General features: G+C 40.8%; 1 protein-coding gene across 1 annotated transcript in view; it reads right to left on the bottom strand.

Annotated features, from left to right (window-relative positions):
• epg5 (ectopic P-granules autophagy protein 5 homolog (C. elegans)) overlaps positions 1-17,660 on the bottom strand; it is a 30,963-nt gene that overhangs the window by 9,184 nt on the left and 4,119 nt on the right. Inside the window, exons 7-34 of the mRNA XM_041787098.1 lie at positions 17,491-17,564; positions 17,247-17,355; positions 16,446-16,560; positions 16,217-16,367; positions 15,977-16,132; positions 15,734-15,891; positions 13,620-13,771; positions 13,289-13,429; positions 13,041-13,202; positions 12,840-12,962; positions 12,479-12,741; positions 12,254-12,394; positions 12,003-12,147; positions 11,425-11,622; positions 11,074-11,181; positions 10,873-10,995; positions 6,119-6,285; positions 5,791-6,027; positions 5,579-5,702; positions 5,313-5,457; positions 4,906-5,077; positions 4,651-4,813; positions 4,411-4,553; positions 4,143-4,299; positions 1,536-1,730; positions 1,225-1,438; positions 508-692; positions 168-375 (exon numbers count right to left, since the gene is read on the bottom strand). Coding sequence (XP_041643032.1) covers positions 168-375; positions 508-692; positions 1,225-1,438; positions 1,536-1,730; positions 4,143-4,299; positions 4,411-4,553; positions 4,651-4,813; positions 4,906-5,077; positions 5,313-5,457; positions 5,579-5,702; positions 5,791-6,027; positions 6,119-6,285; positions 10,873-10,995; positions 11,074-11,181; positions 11,425-11,622; positions 12,003-12,147; positions 12,254-12,394; positions 12,479-12,741; positions 12,840-12,962; positions 13,041-13,202; positions 13,289-13,429; positions 13,620-13,771; positions 15,734-15,891; positions 15,977-16,132; positions 16,217-16,367; positions 16,446-16,560; positions 17,247-17,355; positions 17,491-17,564 — 4,429 coding nt within the window. The remainder of the gene's footprint in view (positions 1-167; positions 376-507; positions 693-1,224; positions 1,439-1,535; positions 1,731-4,142; positions 4,300-4,410; positions 4,554-4,650; positions 4,814-4,905; positions 5,078-5,312; positions 5,458-5,578; positions 5,703-5,790; positions 6,028-6,118; positions 6,286-10,872; positions 10,996-11,073; positions 11,182-11,424; positions 11,623-12,002; positions 12,148-12,253; positions 12,395-12,478; positions 12,742-12,839; positions 12,963-13,040; positions 13,203-13,288; positions 13,430-13,619; positions 13,772-15,733; positions 15,892-15,976; positions 16,133-16,216; positions 16,368-16,445; positions 16,561-17,246; positions 17,356-17,490; positions 17,565-17,660) is intronic.

Genomic DNA, 17,660 nt, shown 5'->3' with positions numbered 1-17,660 from the left:
GCCACTTTTTGTAGTCTTCCTCAGATCTGTGCCTTGCAAAAATCCTGTCTCTGATCCTTTGATCTCATGGCTTGGTGTTTGCTCTGATATGCATTGTCAGCTGTGTAAAAATTGAACTAAAACAGTGATAGATACAACAAAACAAACAGGACTACATCACTATGTACCTTTCAAGATTTTGCTGCTGCCCACTGACTCTCTGGCACAGCTGCTGAGCTGCACACTGATCGAATAGTTGATCAGATGTTCCCAGAAAGAGACAACCTCGGTGATGTAGGGTGTCCAGGCTGAGTACAGGCCAAAGCTGCGGAGGTCTGTCTTACTGAGACGACTCCGCAGGAAATAATCACTCAGCCAATCCACTGTCTCATCTACCTGTTAGCAACCAATAAAAGCATACAGCATTTTTTTAGGGGTCGTTAGGAAAAACACAATTTAGTTGGATAGATGGAATGCAGTCATTTTAAAAAAAACTATTTATTAGTTATTAGCACCAAGATCAGTTACCTGCTGAGGGGAGAGGCCGATGGGAGTTCTGTGTGAAGCTGAAGATATGACAGCGCGGCCGGCAGCATCAGAGGGGCAGTGGGATTGTTCAGATTTGCTTTTGGTGATTCGGGAAGGAGGTAAACAGCCAAGCACACGCAGGGTCACTTTCCAACATTCTGGACTCAGTAGCTGGTTTGAAGAGCCTGATGGAGAAAAAAAAATGTATGTCAAAAGAGTCAAACAGACAAATCCAAACCTCTTGATTCAATACAAAAAAGTTTTGACGTCTAATTGTTCACACTAAACCAGAAAGGAAAGGTACACTGAGGCTTTGTTCTTTAATTTTTGACTCGTCTGATTGATGGAGCGATTCAGCTAAATTAAGTTTTGGTTACCAATGAGTTTCATCTTTTGTTGGTGGGAAGAAGAGTAGGAGGCATTCTTTCAGAAGGCTGAACGTGTTTTGATGAATCACTTCAATGGGCAGCAAGAGAACCTGTTAAAGCAGTCCTTGCTCCTGAGAACATTAATAGACGATGTGTAACATAAAGACAATAAAATGAAAAGCTGCTTCCTTTTAGCGTGACAGGATCGAATGTGTTCTACCTGTTCAGTATGTGATGGGTTTTGAGCCGTGTTCAAGCTAGAATAATAAAATGTATTTATTGTTTTATTTGACTGAATAAACGATGATTCAAGTCTTTGCTTCAGAAGTACAACCTTTTGTTCACTCACTAGTCATGAGAAGACGTAGGCAGTCACTGTAATGATCAGGGAAATGATGGCGTAGAAGCCACGTCCAGTGTTTGGTGAAGAGGTGAAAAGGCGTGAGGAGTTCTGGCTCAGGGTCCCGGCCACAGACACAGAGAGCTCCATGGACCAACTCCAGCAGACGGGTTCTCTCCGAAAACGCAGGATGGGCTTCATTCAGCCACTGAGACAAATCGAACTAAAGAAGAGAGAGGAGGTACCGCTGGATTACTAGAACAGCACAGCTTTAGGGTACAACTTGTTTCTTTAATATGTTGCATTTGTGTGCAGGTTACCTTTGTGAGCAGCATGAAAATGACATCAGCAGTGTCCAGATGTAAGGACGTGACCACATCTTGGTAAAGAAAGACGAGCTGTTTGGGTGCTGCGTTTGGAGTGAAAAAGGGGGAAATGAGGGGACAAAGACGCCTCTGCTCCAGGATTGTCTTCAGGACACTGCCACATTCCTCTGAATTATTCTGAATAAACACCTACACACAAGACAAAAGAGGAAAAAGCCTTTAAACTCAAGAAAATATTTGAACCAGTAGTAAGAAAGAAAGTAAACCAGCCACCTTTACCCAAAAACTATATCCAATTCGTCCTATTTAAAGTTAAACAAAGTGAGCATATAGCCTCAGTTCAGGCAGGCTATGGAGTCAAGCACTGCCATATAATTGAGATTGGCTAGGCTCACTCAAGCCCTCATCAGCTGACAGCCAGCCGATTCACTCTGGGCATTATACTGGTTAATCGCATTTTTGCTGCCATATTTAAACTGCTCTAGCCTGGCTACTCTTTGCTGCTCCCTTTGAAAGCTGCTTTTTGCAACACCCCTCCACCCCAGCTCCTCCTTTAGGGTCTGTGTCCGTAGCCAGCTTTTTTTTAGCACTGGCAGTGCTTAGTTTTGATTCAAAACCAATGTAGTCCAGCGTTCTGAGCGCTCAGCGCCCTGGGTGGAAAAACACCCTCAGCATCAGCTGTTTTTGTTGCTGCTTAAAGCGCTCTCAGTTGAAAACTGCTCAAATTTTGGAACAGCACTGTGCTTGTCAATGTCACTTTTCCCTCACTTGTCAATCAAAATCAAGAAGGGGTGGGACTTCTGACAATAGAGGAAGAGAAACCGATCTAACTCAGCTTTCTTTGTCTTTTTTCAAGGGTAGTTTCCCGGTCTTCAGCTGATGCCTGTGTCAAGAAAGGATTCCTTTACATTTTCTGCACGTCTTCTGTGTGATACTTCCTTGAAATACACAAATATGAAGCACACTGAGATATTTTAAAACAATGTTAGAGATTCTAAAGAGGAAAGTGGGATTTATTTCTTTTAATGCAGCAACAATAAGTGCTAGTGAGAAGTGCTCTGGAAATGAGGTCCTGCAAAGAAAAAAAAAAAAGCCATCTATGGACACATAGTCTTATGCTGCCTCTGACTTTATCAACGTCATTCTGTTGCCATTGATGCCTGCTCTGCTCTGGGGGTTTTGCTGCCCCCTCCCTGCCTCAGGCGTTCCTCGTAGGCTCAGGAAAGGCAGGCAAGGTGTTGAATGAAGGAAGGGGGATCCCAGAACAGCCACACCACCAAATATAAATAACCACAAAGTGCAAATAAATAACAGCTAATAAAGACAAATATTTATAACCGCAAATCATGTGTGTTTCTCGACAAAGTGGTCCTGACTGGTGGGAGATAATTATTGATACTGCATGTTTTAATCAAAAATACTGAGCTCAAAGCAGATTTCCCCGCCAGTCTGACTCAACATGCCACTACTCTATGACTCCTTATGGTGACATGAATGAGGCTAATGAGGAAAAGTTAACTGGCCACAGAAGAAGTTGACAGCGGGATTGAAGGAGGAAAAGAAGCTACTTTCTCATTTCCTTCTCACTTACACTCCCGCATGGAGAGAACTCTGTCTGCGACACTCGTGAAGCTCCCTATGTTAAGGTTGACGGTTGAGACAGACTCAGTCAGATCACTCCAAAATATGCTAAAGAAAATCATACAGATTTAATGGCATTTTTTTTCTTTTAAAAACATCCTATAGTTTCAGTCTGTTTTCTGTAAGATGATGTGGTTTTTCAATGCATGTCAAATAAACACATTTACTATTTTAAAGATCTGAAAATTAGATCCTGATTACAATTTAAACATCCTGATTTTACATCTGAATGAAACAGCTATTTTGGACATATTTATTTCTGTTTACATTTGTGTGCGAGTGATAACATTGAACATTGAACATGGAGCATTTTCATTGATGAAAAATGAAAGCTGTTGTAACTGTTCAGTAAGTCAGCATCCGTTCAGACTAGCTGTTGGGGGGGTTAATAACACTCTCACTCTACACTCTGAGGTTTTGGACAGCACTCAATGTGGCTGACCCTCCATGCTAGCACACAAACGGAGTTTAAATGTTCAAGGAAAGGCTGGGGGGGTGGGGTGAGAAAAGACAGTGAATAATGCCAGAGTGGTAAAAAGTTAAGAAATAAAGAGTGATAAGAGGCTGCACACACAGAAAACTAAATTGAATAAACACATTAATCCTGCACCTCACCTTTTTTAACATTTCTTTTTGGCTTTTGCCTGTTTAGATAGGATAGCTTAAGACAGACAGGGAATCTGGAGAGAGAGAGGGGGAAGACCTAACAGCACTGGGACGAGAACTCAATCCCATGACCAGTGCTTTGGGGACTCCAGTATTTGTATATAGACGCCTGCTCTACCAGCTGAGTTAAACCGGCACCTTGCACTACATCAATATTGCATATTGTATCTGATAGTATCATTTTGTATTGCATTCTCTCATACTGTATGGTTTCTTCTCATCTTGTGTTGTATTGTACTGTGAGCTACTATGTGACTTCCAGCCGTAGTGGTGCGCATGGGTGTGTGAGCTCACCTGTCCCAGGATCTCCACGCATGAGGAGAGATACTGGCGTGTTGGGGGATGTCGTAGTGTGTCTTCACACACAAAAGAGACCACCTGGTAAAAGGCAGACACACCAACCTGCTGCACTGCTGGAGACTTCTGTGTCTTGTACAAATTCACCAGAGCCCTGACACATTAAAAAAGTCCATACATTAATCAAAACATCCTCTGTTTGATCATACATTTACTGTGATGTTGACTTTTTCTTGTTTAAGTGACACAATGAGTTTGCACTGACGTGATAAAGTTCTCCGTGTGGACTGCTGCTTGTGCCAGGTTTTGTGGTGGAGGAGCCATGGAGTCTGTCTGAAGCTTCTTGATGTCCCTGCGCAATGATGTTATCTGAGTCTGAACTGCCTCCTGTCTCTGGACACGCTCACACTGTACAGAAATCACACATGAAGAATTTAATGGATTGAAACAAAGAAACTCAAAGACTTCCAGTCAAGTAGAGATCATTCAGTTTTAACAACCATACTGTGACTGTGATGTTTGCAGCTCCCTGGCATGGCTGCCCTCCTTTCCCTTTACACTCCAGGGCCATGGTGACTTGCTCTGGCTGGTTCTTGTACAGAAGAGGAAGACTCTCCAGCAGCTCCTGCTCCATCGCCACCTGTTGGGCTTCACGTGCCACTGCAATTCTGATACGATTAAAAAAATACAAACATTTCACACAAAGTGTGTGTGCCTCTGATGATGTGAAAATGTGTCACTGTTTTTAAACTCCATGTACCTTGCTTGGTCTTGTAGAGTGTTGAGGTCCTGCTGCACCAGTTTAACAGCAGCTTTAGAGTCAGTGAGACAGGTGATGGGGACTTCTGCTACCGGAGCCTTCAGCTGCTGAAGCTCTGGAGCCGGAAATGGAACTGGATGCTTCTGTAGGTTAGACAGGATACGCTCTCTTGCTGCACAAAAATAAATTAAAAAAACATTAAGTAATGAAAACTAATAAAAACGCTACATTAATGGGAGAGTAAAGGGAAAATACATACATTTGTTGGTGGCATATAATACTACTTCCTAAAGTATGTCTCTACACCGTATAAACTACTAATACATTTTTGAGCTTGTATGTCTTTGCTTCTTTGGGCAAACATCCAGATCTTAAGTCACCAGTGAAGGTCTGATAAGGGTTTTTACCATTGCTGAGGCTTGTGTTGTCAATGAAGCCAGGGTTTTGGCCTTGTAAGAAGGTCGGCTCACTCTGCACCTTCTCCCACAAAGACAGAACCTCTCTCCTATCATACTGTAGACGCTCCTGGTCTACAAACTCCAGCCACAGCTCCTACAGCAAAAAATCACCACAAATACACTAATTCAGGAGTAACATAATACACACACAACAATGAGATTCCACTGGCCTAATGTTTTTATTATCTATTAACTTAAAACACACACAAACTCACCTGTTGTCTCTGCATGACTTGTGCCAGTCTATGTGGTTCATACTCTGGAGGAAGAGAGGGAAGGTATACTTCCTGCTTCTGCAGCGTCTCATCACCCAACCACACAGCAAATACACCAAACAACCTGAAGAAGACAATCAAATAACAGAATATGAGAGATTGTTCAAAACTTAAAATAGTACATAAAAAGCCACATAAGCATCAGTACGTACCTGACCAGTTCTGTATGTAGCTGAGGAGAAGTGAGGTAAGAAGGTAAGGGATTGTCTGGGCTTTCATTGCCCTGGCTGTCAGATGTAGGCGTGTGTGTCGGGGGCACCTTAAGGGCCTGACTGGCAGCATGGTGGAAGTCAGACACCTCCTGTATCCTCTGCCTTAGGTCTCTGAGTAAAGAAGCCTGATGGGAGGCCTGGAAGAACCTGCGACCTATGCAGCCTACTGCAGCCAACCTGGTGCACGATGCAAACAAAAAGACACATGGTTAACCTTACATGTAAGTCTATTTTCTCTGTCAGAGATGGTAATGTGTGTGCATCGTACCCATACTCAGGTCCTGGCTGTCTGAGGTAGAGCTGCAGGAACTTTTGCCAGATCAAAGGGAGGAGTGGATGGTCAGGAGGCGTGGCTAAGGCCTGACATGCCCAGCGATACACCTGCAACCGCTGTAGTGATGGTGCTACCGGCAGCTTCAGCCTCTGCTGTGCTTTCTGGCACAGACATAGATACATTGTTAGCACCAGCTGAATACTGCACTTAGATTAATAATTGTCTATGGACCAGGCAGCTAAAGAGCCACTGTATTCTCATTGCCATAAATAAGAGCAACCATCCAGGTACTTTGTCCAAATAATGCCCATCCTGCTCCTTTCTGGGTAAAAACATGACATCAAGGGGGGGGGGGGCATGCGAAAAACTTTAAAGTTAAGACTTTTCTGAACAACAAAATCCTAATTTTTATACACCTATGACAAAGTTTTAGGTGTATATCAGTGTTTTTTTTTATCCAACAAGCCCATCTTGTGATCAGAGATTTCATAAACTGACATCACATACCATATGTTTGTATTTCAACCATGTTAAATGAGATAGAACTAATATTACTACATCAAAAATCATATATAAGCTCTGTGAATAAAATAACTGCTTCCTTAACCGTCAGAGATCCTGCATGTACAGTTGAAACCAGAAGTTTACATACACTATATAAAAAGGCACATAAACTTTTTTTTCTCACCATCTAACATTAAATCAGATTAAACTTTTCCTGTTTTTGGTCAATTAGGATTACCAAAATTATTTCTATTTGCTAAATGCCAGAATAATGAGAGAGATCATTTTTTAGACAATTTTTTATTATTTTCTTGAGAGTCAGAAGTTTACATACATTTTATTAGTATTTGGTAGCATTGCATTGACTTGGGTCAAACATTTTGGATATCCTTCCACAAGCTTCTCACAGTAGTTTGCAGGAATTTTGGCCCATTCCTCCTGGCAGAACTGGTGTAACTGAGCCAAGTTTGTAGGCCGCCTTGCTCGCACATGCCTTTTCCGCTCTGCCCATAAATTTTCAATGAGATTGAGATCGGGGCTTTGTGATGGTCACTCCAAAACATTGACTTTGTTATCCTTAGGCCACTTTGTAACCAGTTTGGCAGTATGCTTAGGGTCATTGTCCATTTGGAAAACCCAAGCTTTAACTTCCTGGCTGATGTCTTGAGATGTTGCTTCAGTATTTCCACATAATGTTCTTTCCTCATGATGCCATCTGTTTTGTGAAGTGCACCAGTCCCTCCTGCAGCAAAACAACCCCACACCATGATGCTGCCACCCCCATGTTTCACAGTTGGGATGGTGTTGTCGGGCTTGCAAGCTTCCCCCTTTTTTCTCCAAATGTAACGATGCTCATTATGGCCAAAAAGTTCAATTTTAGTTTCATCAGACCACAGAACATGTCTCCAAAAATTAAGGTCTTTGTCCCTGTGTGCATTTGCAAACTGTAATCTGGCTTTTTTATGTTTCTTTTGGAGTAATGGCTTCTTCCTGGGAGAGTGGCCTTTCAGCCCATGTTGGTAAAGGACTCATTTGACTGTTGATAATGACACACTCTTACCAGCTTCAGCCAGCATCTTCACAAGGTCTTTTGCTTTTGTTCTTGGGTTGAGATGCACTTTTCGGACCAAAGCACATTCATCTCTGGGACACAGAACCCGTCTCCTTCCTGAGCGGTATGATGGCTGGACATTCCCGTGGTGTTTATACTTGCATATAATTGTTTGAACAGATGAACGTGGCACCTTCAGGCATCTGGAAATTGCACCCAAGGATGAACCAGACTTGTGCAAGTCCACAATAATCTTCCTGATATCTTGGCTGATTTCTTTTGATTTTCCCATGATATTATACAAAGAAGCAGTGTGTTTCAGGTGTACCTTAAAATACATCCACAGGTGTGCCTCTAATTAACTCAAATGTTGTCAATAAACCTATCAGAGGCTTCCAAAGACATGCCATCATCATCTGGGCTTTCCCAGATTGTTTAAAGGCATAGTAATCTTAGTGTATGTAAACTTCTGACTCTCAAGAAAATAATAAAAAATTGTCTAAAAAATGATCTCTCTCATTATTCTGGCATTTAGCAAATAGAAATAATTTTGGTAATCCTAATTGACCAAAAACCGGAAAAGTTTAATCTGATTTAATGTTAGATGGTGAGAAAAAAAAGTTTATGTGCCTCTTTATATAGTGTATGTAAACTTTTGGTTTCAACTGTACATATGAGGACATTTTTGGCAATGCTCCCAGTGTTACAGGAATTAGGTTTACTTTTCATAAAAAAATTTGAGGATATATTTGCATATTTAGGAGAGCTTGATTTAAACTTTTGGGAGAGATTTGCCTTGAATCTCCAAGGTACTTTATTGGGAATCTGGGGTGTTTAATCTGTAATTTTTGGAGGGAATTCTCTTTTAAAAAAATCTGATTTACATGGAATTTTTTTTTGATGTTTTTCTTAATTTCCAAGGATTTTTAGGGGAATTTGTCATTCTCTTGGGTTTTGATTTGAAATTTTGGTTAGTTTGCTTGAAAATGTTCAGGAATATTCATGGAATTCAGGGTGAAAAATGTATTCAAATCTTTTGGCCTCTTTAGGAAATTTGGGATATTTTCATGGGATTAAAAATTAAATTTTTTGTTAATGTCTTGGATATTAAGGAAATTTGGGCAGATTTTTATTTCTTGGAAATCTCTAATTATTTTGAAGGATCTTTTTAAGACCTCCAGAACTTTTAGAGGAAATTTAGTTCATACTTGGCCTTAAAAAGTTTTTGTGATCCATTATCAGAAAAATGACACCACAGATCTGTTGTGCTGCCCATATTTAACATTAAAAATACTTATGAAAATTACTTCCTACAAGTAAAGATACTGTAATTTGTTGTGCAGTGTATCGTAAGATAATCCTATCTTTCCTCATGTACATCAGGCTTAGGTTTTAAACGTATACGGTCTAACTTATCCCAAATGTGGGATAAACTAAAAGTGCAATCCAAACAAAAGATCAGGTCTAAGGAGGTTAAAAGAGATTATGGGCCAATCACACATTGATGATAAATATCTTTGCCATCAGAGGTAACAATAAAGCTTAACCATCTTGTTCTTACTATGGATCTCTGTGTTGATCTTCTCCATATATTTATACAGTTAATAGCCCTAGTTAACATGTGTACATACCAAAAACACAATTAACTCCCATCCCAAGAAGATAAAGATTTAATATATATGAAAACACAACTGTTGTATTTTCTATAATCAGTGCTGAAAATATTTACATTTATGCACCTCCTTTGTTGTGGTTGTGCCGTTTCGCAAGTGAATGCAGGGCGTGGGGAAATTCATCATATCTCTTGGTTTCAAGTGTGAAAACCTTTGTTTCAAGGGCTATGTAGCCCTTTGCCCTAGCCCTTGATTCAACAGAGAATAGGAACACCCTGACGTGAACGCGCAAAACTAGGGGGAAGGGCTAAGATAAGGGCTAAGGGGTAGAAACTGGATTGTCTCTTAGGATGAACTCAGTCTTGATTTGTTGATACCAACTCTAAGACTGGTACAGTGCTTCTTTCATCTTTTCTTATGATGTTCAAATATGTTATTTTCTTTAGTGAACTCCTCCATCTTCACCAAGTAGCCCTGCCATCATGTGATGTGGAATAATAATAGAGTGTCATCGCAAAAGTACAACCGGAGGAGTGCACACAGACCTTCAAACTGAAGGAGAGACTTTCTCTGACCTAAAGAGACAAGCATGTTACAATCATTTTACCTATAGGGTGCATATTGTTACTCGTTTGCAGTATGTTTTTTCATGTGTTTATTAGGATTCTTCTGCTGCTTTCTCTCACAGAAAGTCATAAAACTTACAGAAGTGAGAAAGCATTTGTTTTGGTCTGAAAATCTGCTCTGAGAGTTGCATAATGGACCTTCATTTCAAGCCCCAGTGAGTAACGTCTGCATTATTTTCAGCTCATCATGTGGAAAACTGGATACCTCTCATCCCTATCCTGATACTGTGCTGTCATGGGTAAGATATTCTTATGGTTTAAAAAATGACCTTCTGTTTTTTTTTTAATGCCATTCAAATGTGTCACTAGCTGTGAATTTTTGGCATTGTGCTGTAATTCATTTTGTCTTAAACATATCCATTGACAGTGGATACAGGTATTAAAAATCACTAATCTTTTCACTGGTAGCCTTGATTGCTTTTGCGGGTCATATAAAGGCCTCAGTGTTACATTCAATCTGCTTAATAACCAGAATATATTCTTTACTGGAGCTTTAAAGGCACAGTGTGTAAAATTGGGACAATCAACATCTAACAGTCAATTCTGGAGTGTGATGCTCATTTCTCTGGTGATAACTGTGGGAACCAGTGAAGTTTAAAAATCAATACATGCATAACTGTTATTTGTTTCCTTCTATGGTGCCATAGAAACAGGCAAAATGCAAAAATCCAAGATGGCAGCTTCCTTGGAGGGGACCCTCCCTACGTATTAATACAAGGCTTATTCTGAGTTAATTTAAAACATAAATTTAAAAAATGTATTATCAGATGTCAACACTAATTTAAATCAGTCTACTTATAAATGTTATGTTTCATTTTAACCAAGCTTGTTTTGCTAAATGCTACTAGGCTAAATATTACACACTGCACCTTTAATTGACACTGAATGTTACTTTCCATAACAGTCTTCCTTATATTTCTATCTCAGAAATGTTTAGATTATGTGTCTGTATACCTTTAAGGCTTGTTCTGGGGTAAAGTTGGTCTCCGCCAACAGCTCTTGTTCAACACAACGTCTCAGCTGAGACTCTTCCTCAAACACGCCCTCCATGTTCAGCACAAGCCAGGCAAACCAAACCTGCAAACACACAGACAAGTCGGTATCCATATGATCAAGAGCATTCTGACATACTGTTGATGCTTCAGGGACCCTTACCTCCACACTCAGGGATTGGCCCTCTATGAAAGAGGGCGTTGCATTTCCAGCAATCCAGCCAACCAGAGAGGAGAGCAGACCCCGATCTCCGTGGTAACCCAAGGCATTCTACATGAGGAATAAAAATGTAGACTTCTTCAGAGGCTTTTTTCAAAGGGAAAGATTTTATAAGTGACCATGCAGTTGTTTTTCTCTTACTTTCACAGCCAGATCATCATTTCTGTAGACCATTTTTTACCAGCTTTAATTACATTTATCTCTATAATGGCACTGAAATATTCAGCATCTTTACTTGACAAACAAATAACATTTCCTAAATAATGAAAACCTATATCAACATTGGGTAAAAACCTTGTGTTGTTGGTACAGAAGCTTCTGCACACATTCCTCCTGACGATGTGAGAAAGCAGCACAGCAGATTTGATCCATGAGGAACAGGACGGTTTTGTCCCGGTACCAGAGGTTCTGCTGGGTCAAAATCCCAACCCAAAACTCTAGCACTGCTGCCGCTCCGACCCGACCGGGCAGTGAACTCTCCACCACGTGACTCTAAAAAAACACACGGTCTGAAATGTATGTGCTGAAAAACCTTTCTTTTTATCTTACAAGATGTTTTTGTTTAAAAATTCATGACATGCTTTTAATGATCTGTGGTAAAATGTTAATAACTTAAACATTTCACCACAGCATGGTCAAAAAGCCCCTTGTGGTTTAATTTCTGCATAATGTATGAGCAAATTTTCCTGTATAAAATGTAATACATTCTCTTTGGATTACTGGCTTTTGATATCATAAGGTCATAGTGGACTTTTATATTCTAGCTTATAGTCAGATCCTAATTACACTTTTCAAATTCTTTTCCAGCCATGACGAGGTGCATGGGTGTTTTGATTTTTCTGTGACGGTCAAAGAAACCCACTGTGACTAACCTGAATAACACTGTTCAGCAGTCGGACATTGTCTCCATAGATCGTTCCTGTAAGGAGCGGGGCCACCCGATGAGTCACCTGCTGCGTGACACCTTGAGGGCACACACTGTCATACTGCAGGAACAGCTGGATGCAACTTACAAACCTGGGACGAACAGAGGGGCGGCAGTAGAAACAAGAACACATTCAAAGGCATTGGTTGCTGTAAAACATCTTCATTTCTTCTCTTTCTGAGATATATCTTTTCTTACTGAGCATTGTTGAGCAGGTAGAAGCTGAGAGGGTAGGTTGGGGGTAAAATGTTGTCCAGAAGATGCACCGCAGCTCTCAGGTGTCGAGACTGAATCAGACTCTTTAGCAAATCGACTCCATCAGTGCAAAAGTTTTCCAGACTAAAGAAGAATAAACAGATTACTCTGATGACCACAGGCCAATATAAAAAAAACTGAATTAAGTACAGGGAACTCAGTACAAACCTATGTCCAACTGTTGTCATGGCAATGGACAGGTAGCATCCGATGGGGATGCCTGCTTTTACAGCCCTGATAACAGAGTGCATGCTGGGACTGTGTGTGAGCTCTGGAGGTGGGTTAGCGGCTAAAGCAGGCACAGACCAGGCTCCTTTAGGGTTCTGGCCATTGCCGTGGAGCTTCAGCCTTAGCAGCAGCTGCCATGCCCACTGACTAAAGGAGGCTTCAGGAGATACACCCAAACGAAGGACACTGGCGAGGTAAGACACCTGAGCAGAGGACATGTGAGAAAGAAGGAAGAAGACTGAATTGATAAGGCTGCAGTAGAAAACATTGAACATCTATGAGCAGAGCATGGATGTGTCACCTGTTTGATTCCCTCTGATATGAGGCCGCTGTACGGTTTGTCAGTGAGGTACTTCTGATAGGCTTCAGCCACCAGCAGAGCTACTTCACTGTGAAGAGATGAAGGCAGGGCCAGGGAGCCATCCTAAAACAAAGACACATGATTAATAACAAATTCAGTAGTGTGCTGAAGATGTCTAAAAACATGATTATTACTGCATACATCTGTGTAGCCCCAGTTCAGACCCTCCAGTATGACACAGGCCAGGCGGTTCTCCACGGCGGACAGAGGATGCTGGAGCAGCCATGACCCGATCACACATATTTCCTCTGGACGCGGCCGCCACAGGCTTAGAGGCAGCTCTTTACACAAGTACAGAGCCACCTAAGAGACACAGAAAAGTTAGAAATCACCCTTTCAGTGAGGTTAAATACATGCAGCTTTACTTTAAAGCTATAGGTGATACCAACCATTCCTACACTCTGTATTGTCTCTCTTAGTCTCTCCAGCAGCACAGAGACAACATATGGATGGACTGTTGCTATGGCAGCCAGCAACTCCCTTCCCACTTTAGAGTAAGTTTCTCTGGTGGACATGCTCACATAAGATACCTAAAGCAAGAAAAGGATAGAAGAATGATGCATCTAATGAATATTTTCAACCTAGAGACATAAAGAAAACACATCCTTGAAACCGTTTAGTGTATTAATATTATCTCCCATTTTCTACTTCAGGTGCCCTTACCTCTTAATGAAAACAATGTTTCAATTAATGTAGTTAATGCATTTCTGAGTAAATTACCTGGTAAATCAGCAGGGTTATGGTTGTGATGAATGCAGGGTCAGAGTGCTGACTTGGTGTGGCCATGTGTGCGAGTGCAGTGAGTAGGGCGATGCCGTCAGAGCTGTTCACTTCACACAGCCAGAGCTCGAACCTCTCCTGCTGCTCTGGATCTTCGGCAGACACAAATAAAAAACAGGGCAGTCAAACTCAGAGCAAGGAGGAAAAGACAACCTTCTTATAGAGGTGTAGAAAATCTCAGACATGTTTCAAGCAGGTTAGTACAAGGAAAATTTTGTCTTTCTTCAAACACAGGGCACAAAAACCCTAACCTGACACACCAGATGGAATTGTTTCACACATCCATCTGGAAAACCTTCAATACTTAGCGTTTGGGAAAGGGCAAGGCCTTTGAAAAAACACTCGGAGTGTGATTAGATGAAAGTTCTGTCCGTCATATCTCTTCACGGGCCAATCAGAGCAATAAAACACGTGACGTTGCCGCAACAGGGGGGCGGGTAGCAGCTACCGAGGAATAATGCCAACCATGGCGACTGTAAACATGTCAGTAAACGACTTTTATCGTTTCTGAAAAGAAAACAACTCACTGCTGTTCGTTGTTCTTCTTTTAACAAAGAAATGTTGTCAAGTTCTGATAAAACTGGCGCTTTAGCAGCATCCACGCTAATGTGTTCCGCCATGATTGCACCAGCCTCTTGTTGCTGCTTGCTTATGTCATGACTCCGCCACGCCTGAAAGTACTGCCCCTCGTCGCTGATTAGTCCTGTCACTTTCTAATCGGCCCAGACTGTTCAGATGGGAGCTTTGCAAGATGGATTCGCCAGTGAGAAACAAGGAAACAGGCATATCCATCTGCTTTGCAAGGTTACAAGAACCCTGTGTTTATTTTAAAACTAGAACAGGCTTTTGATTGTTAAATTTTCTTTTTGATGATGAAACTGAAATCAGAAAGTCAACCAATCAATCAATTAATGTTCGTTTGTATAGCACCAATTCATAACCGAAGTTATCTCAAGATGCTTTAGAAAGACGGCAGGGGTAGACCACACCCTCCTTTGTGGCCTATTACAATAGACCAGCGTTAATTATTATCATAATAAAGACCAATGTTGCATTTATTATTAATAAATATAGCAGTGAAGCAGTATTGCTCTTGGATTCAATGAAACTGTTCTAGTAATGATTATAAATGTGAGAATTATGTTAAAAGATGAAGCAATGAGGAAGGAAGAAAACAGGGGAGGAAAAAGTACAGGCAAAGTCACACCTCTGTAATTAAACTCTAATATATATATTTAACACTATAAAGGTGTCTATATCGTTCCACACTACATAAAGTTCAACTACACTTTTAAAAGTGTTAATTAGAGTCAACCTCACAGCAAGGCAATTCATACTGATGAAGAATACAGACTATGCATCCTTTGGGAACACCTTAAAATCACAGGCAGGACCCCTAACTCAATGGTTAACTTCACTCGTGGTTCAAATGTGTCTCACATCAAAGAAAACAATTCACAGGAAATATGAACACTCTAGACAAAACCAACTGGAACTTTGCACTCAGCCCAAGTGCATGATGAAGAACTCTGCCCACATATCCCCCAGATTTTAAATTGCAGTGGAGATCAGATAAATTGACTCCTTGCACAGTTAAACACTGGACTATCAACACAGTCAAATAATCCCAACTCTGAAGACCATTTCACCCAGAATAGAGTTTAAATTAAACTTTGGGAGGTAAAATCAACTCTGAAATGTTTAACCCTGCAATATCAACACTCCAGTTTTTACTGTGTACAACATCTGTTTTGAGATGTGAGGAGAGATCTTTCATTCACAATGTAGTCAACAGACATAGGAAAAGTACAAGAGTATTGTACTCAAGTAAAAGTACAGTTACTCTGATAAAAAAATTCTTAAGTAGAAGTAAAAGTACTTATTTCAAATTGTACTCACCAAAGTACAATTACCCAACAACACTACTCAATTACAGTAATCTGACTGACAGAAATTAGTAACTTTACACCACTGGAAGCAAAGCATATTCATGCTAGTTAGATTTCTCGCTTTGGCAGTCAATGTTTTGTTATAAAAGGAGAATTTACTGATACCTCTAAGAGCCTGAATGCAGGATTGTGTAGCACAAGCAGTGCGCAGTTTTTCCAGTCCTGCTGTCTCTGCACACTGCATCACATAAAGGACTTTCCACAGCATAGAGCTGGACAGAGTCCCATAAGGCATCTCAGACATGAATAACCAAATGCCCAATCTGCAAGAGTATAAAGCAATTAATTACAAACATATAAAGAAATTAATTTTCAGTTAAAAATTGAAAGTTAGGGTCAGTTCTTCACCTTTTGTTTCTGAGAACATGTAGAACAGCTCTGAGAAAGAGATGATCATATTCCAGCTGCAGTTTGTCCAATGACAGAGAGTGCGAGCTGGATCCAGCAGGACCAGTTAAACTCACATACTGGGCCCAGTGATCACTGACATAACACACCGTCATCCTGGGGTAAAAGAGAGAGGACAGCATTTTGAATATTTAATGTTGTTGACGGAGTGCATGTAAAGTTTCTCATCCTTTCACTGACCGTATGATGCGTCCTATTCGTTTTACTAGCTGTCTGTATCGGGCTCTATTGTATGTTTGAAGCCCGAGAGCGAGAATTTCGATGAGTGAGGACGCGAAGGCAAAAACACGCATCATCTTCTGGCTGGAGCAGGCTTGCGGTTCATACACACCTGGAGACAGAATTATGTGTCAGTCAGTACTGTGAATAATGAGAACCAGCATATAGAATGAAGAATAGAGTCACTAACCCGGTTTGCTCATCCCCAGCATGTGAGAATAAAGCTGCTGGAATGGAAACTGGTTGAGCAGGGAGATCAGATCCTCCTCACAGAGCATGAGCCAGCTGCTCTCAGGGTCCTCATCCTGAACACAGAAAAGATGGGATGGCGGTAAAGGTTAAATGAACCCACTCTTCTAAGAGCCTCAACAGGCTCCATGTTAGATTGTTTAAAACAGCTTAACATTTTTAGGCAAGTAAAAAGCGAAAGGTACTTTTTAAAATGGCAATAACAAACAAGAGTGTTAAAAATGTGAACAGTTTCTTCAATATTTCTGATTTGGAAAATAATATGTTCCTAACAGCAAAGTGGTTAGTTGGCAACATGTGGGTACCGTCATTGTTTTACGACAGCAGACTGATACTTAGGCGTTCATAGGTGTTCATTTGGCAGCCTTCTTACAACAGCTTTAAATATGACTCAGCAGGTCAGAACAAAGAGCAGAACAATCACATTTAATAATGTGTTTCCTACAAAAAACATTTAATGACATATGTGTAGACTTGTTTTTTCTATGCAACAGCAGCAAAAAGAAAAAAAAAAAAAAAAAAAAAAAACACAAGAAAACCAAGAAAACACAAGAGAAACTGGTTATTCTAAGATTTTCCTTCATGGCTATATTTGCCATGAAATCAGTAGCAAACATTTAAGCATGGTAATTTGGTGTATTTTGTTAATTTCTTATACAGGCTTTCATTCTTTTTTCAAAATTAATTCTTCCAACTCTGTTGAGAAAAGTGGTTATTATTCCTCAAACCCTCCCTAACATACCTCCTCTCCTCCTTCATCCACTAGAGTCCAGTTTCCAGATTCTGGTCCAGAAGCTGATGAGACCTGGCTCTCACAAGGCTTCAGATGTGCCAGGAACTCTGCACGGTGTCTAAAGGTAAACAAATATGCTTCTGGTAAGACGTGTGAGGGTTTTGGACCCTTAAAAAAAAAAGGTGCTATAAAGAAAGTTAGACAGTACATTTCAAAGTCTGTGAAAACTTGCCACGGAGGCTACTGTATTTACCTGGCAGGTGACATTAGGACAGCTAGAGCTTGCATAAAGTTCTGCACTCCATTTGTGTTCCCCCAGACCTGGATCTATGGTAAAAATTGGGGATAGTTTAGCAAATACAACCATGGATGTTACAACTTTTGGGGCACACTCACACGAAGTGCGGCTGCCCCATACCATGC

The sequence above is a fragment of the Cheilinus undulatus genome, linkage group 5 (assembly GCF_018320785.1).
Source record: "Cheilinus undulatus linkage group 5, ASM1832078v1, whole genome shotgun sequence".
NCBI classification, from domain to species: Eukaryota; Metazoa; Chordata; class Actinopteri; order Labriformes; family Labridae; genus Cheilinus; species Cheilinus undulatus.
Note: the sequence above shows the minus strand (reverse complement) of the source record. Positions and strands in the feature narration are given on the sequence as shown.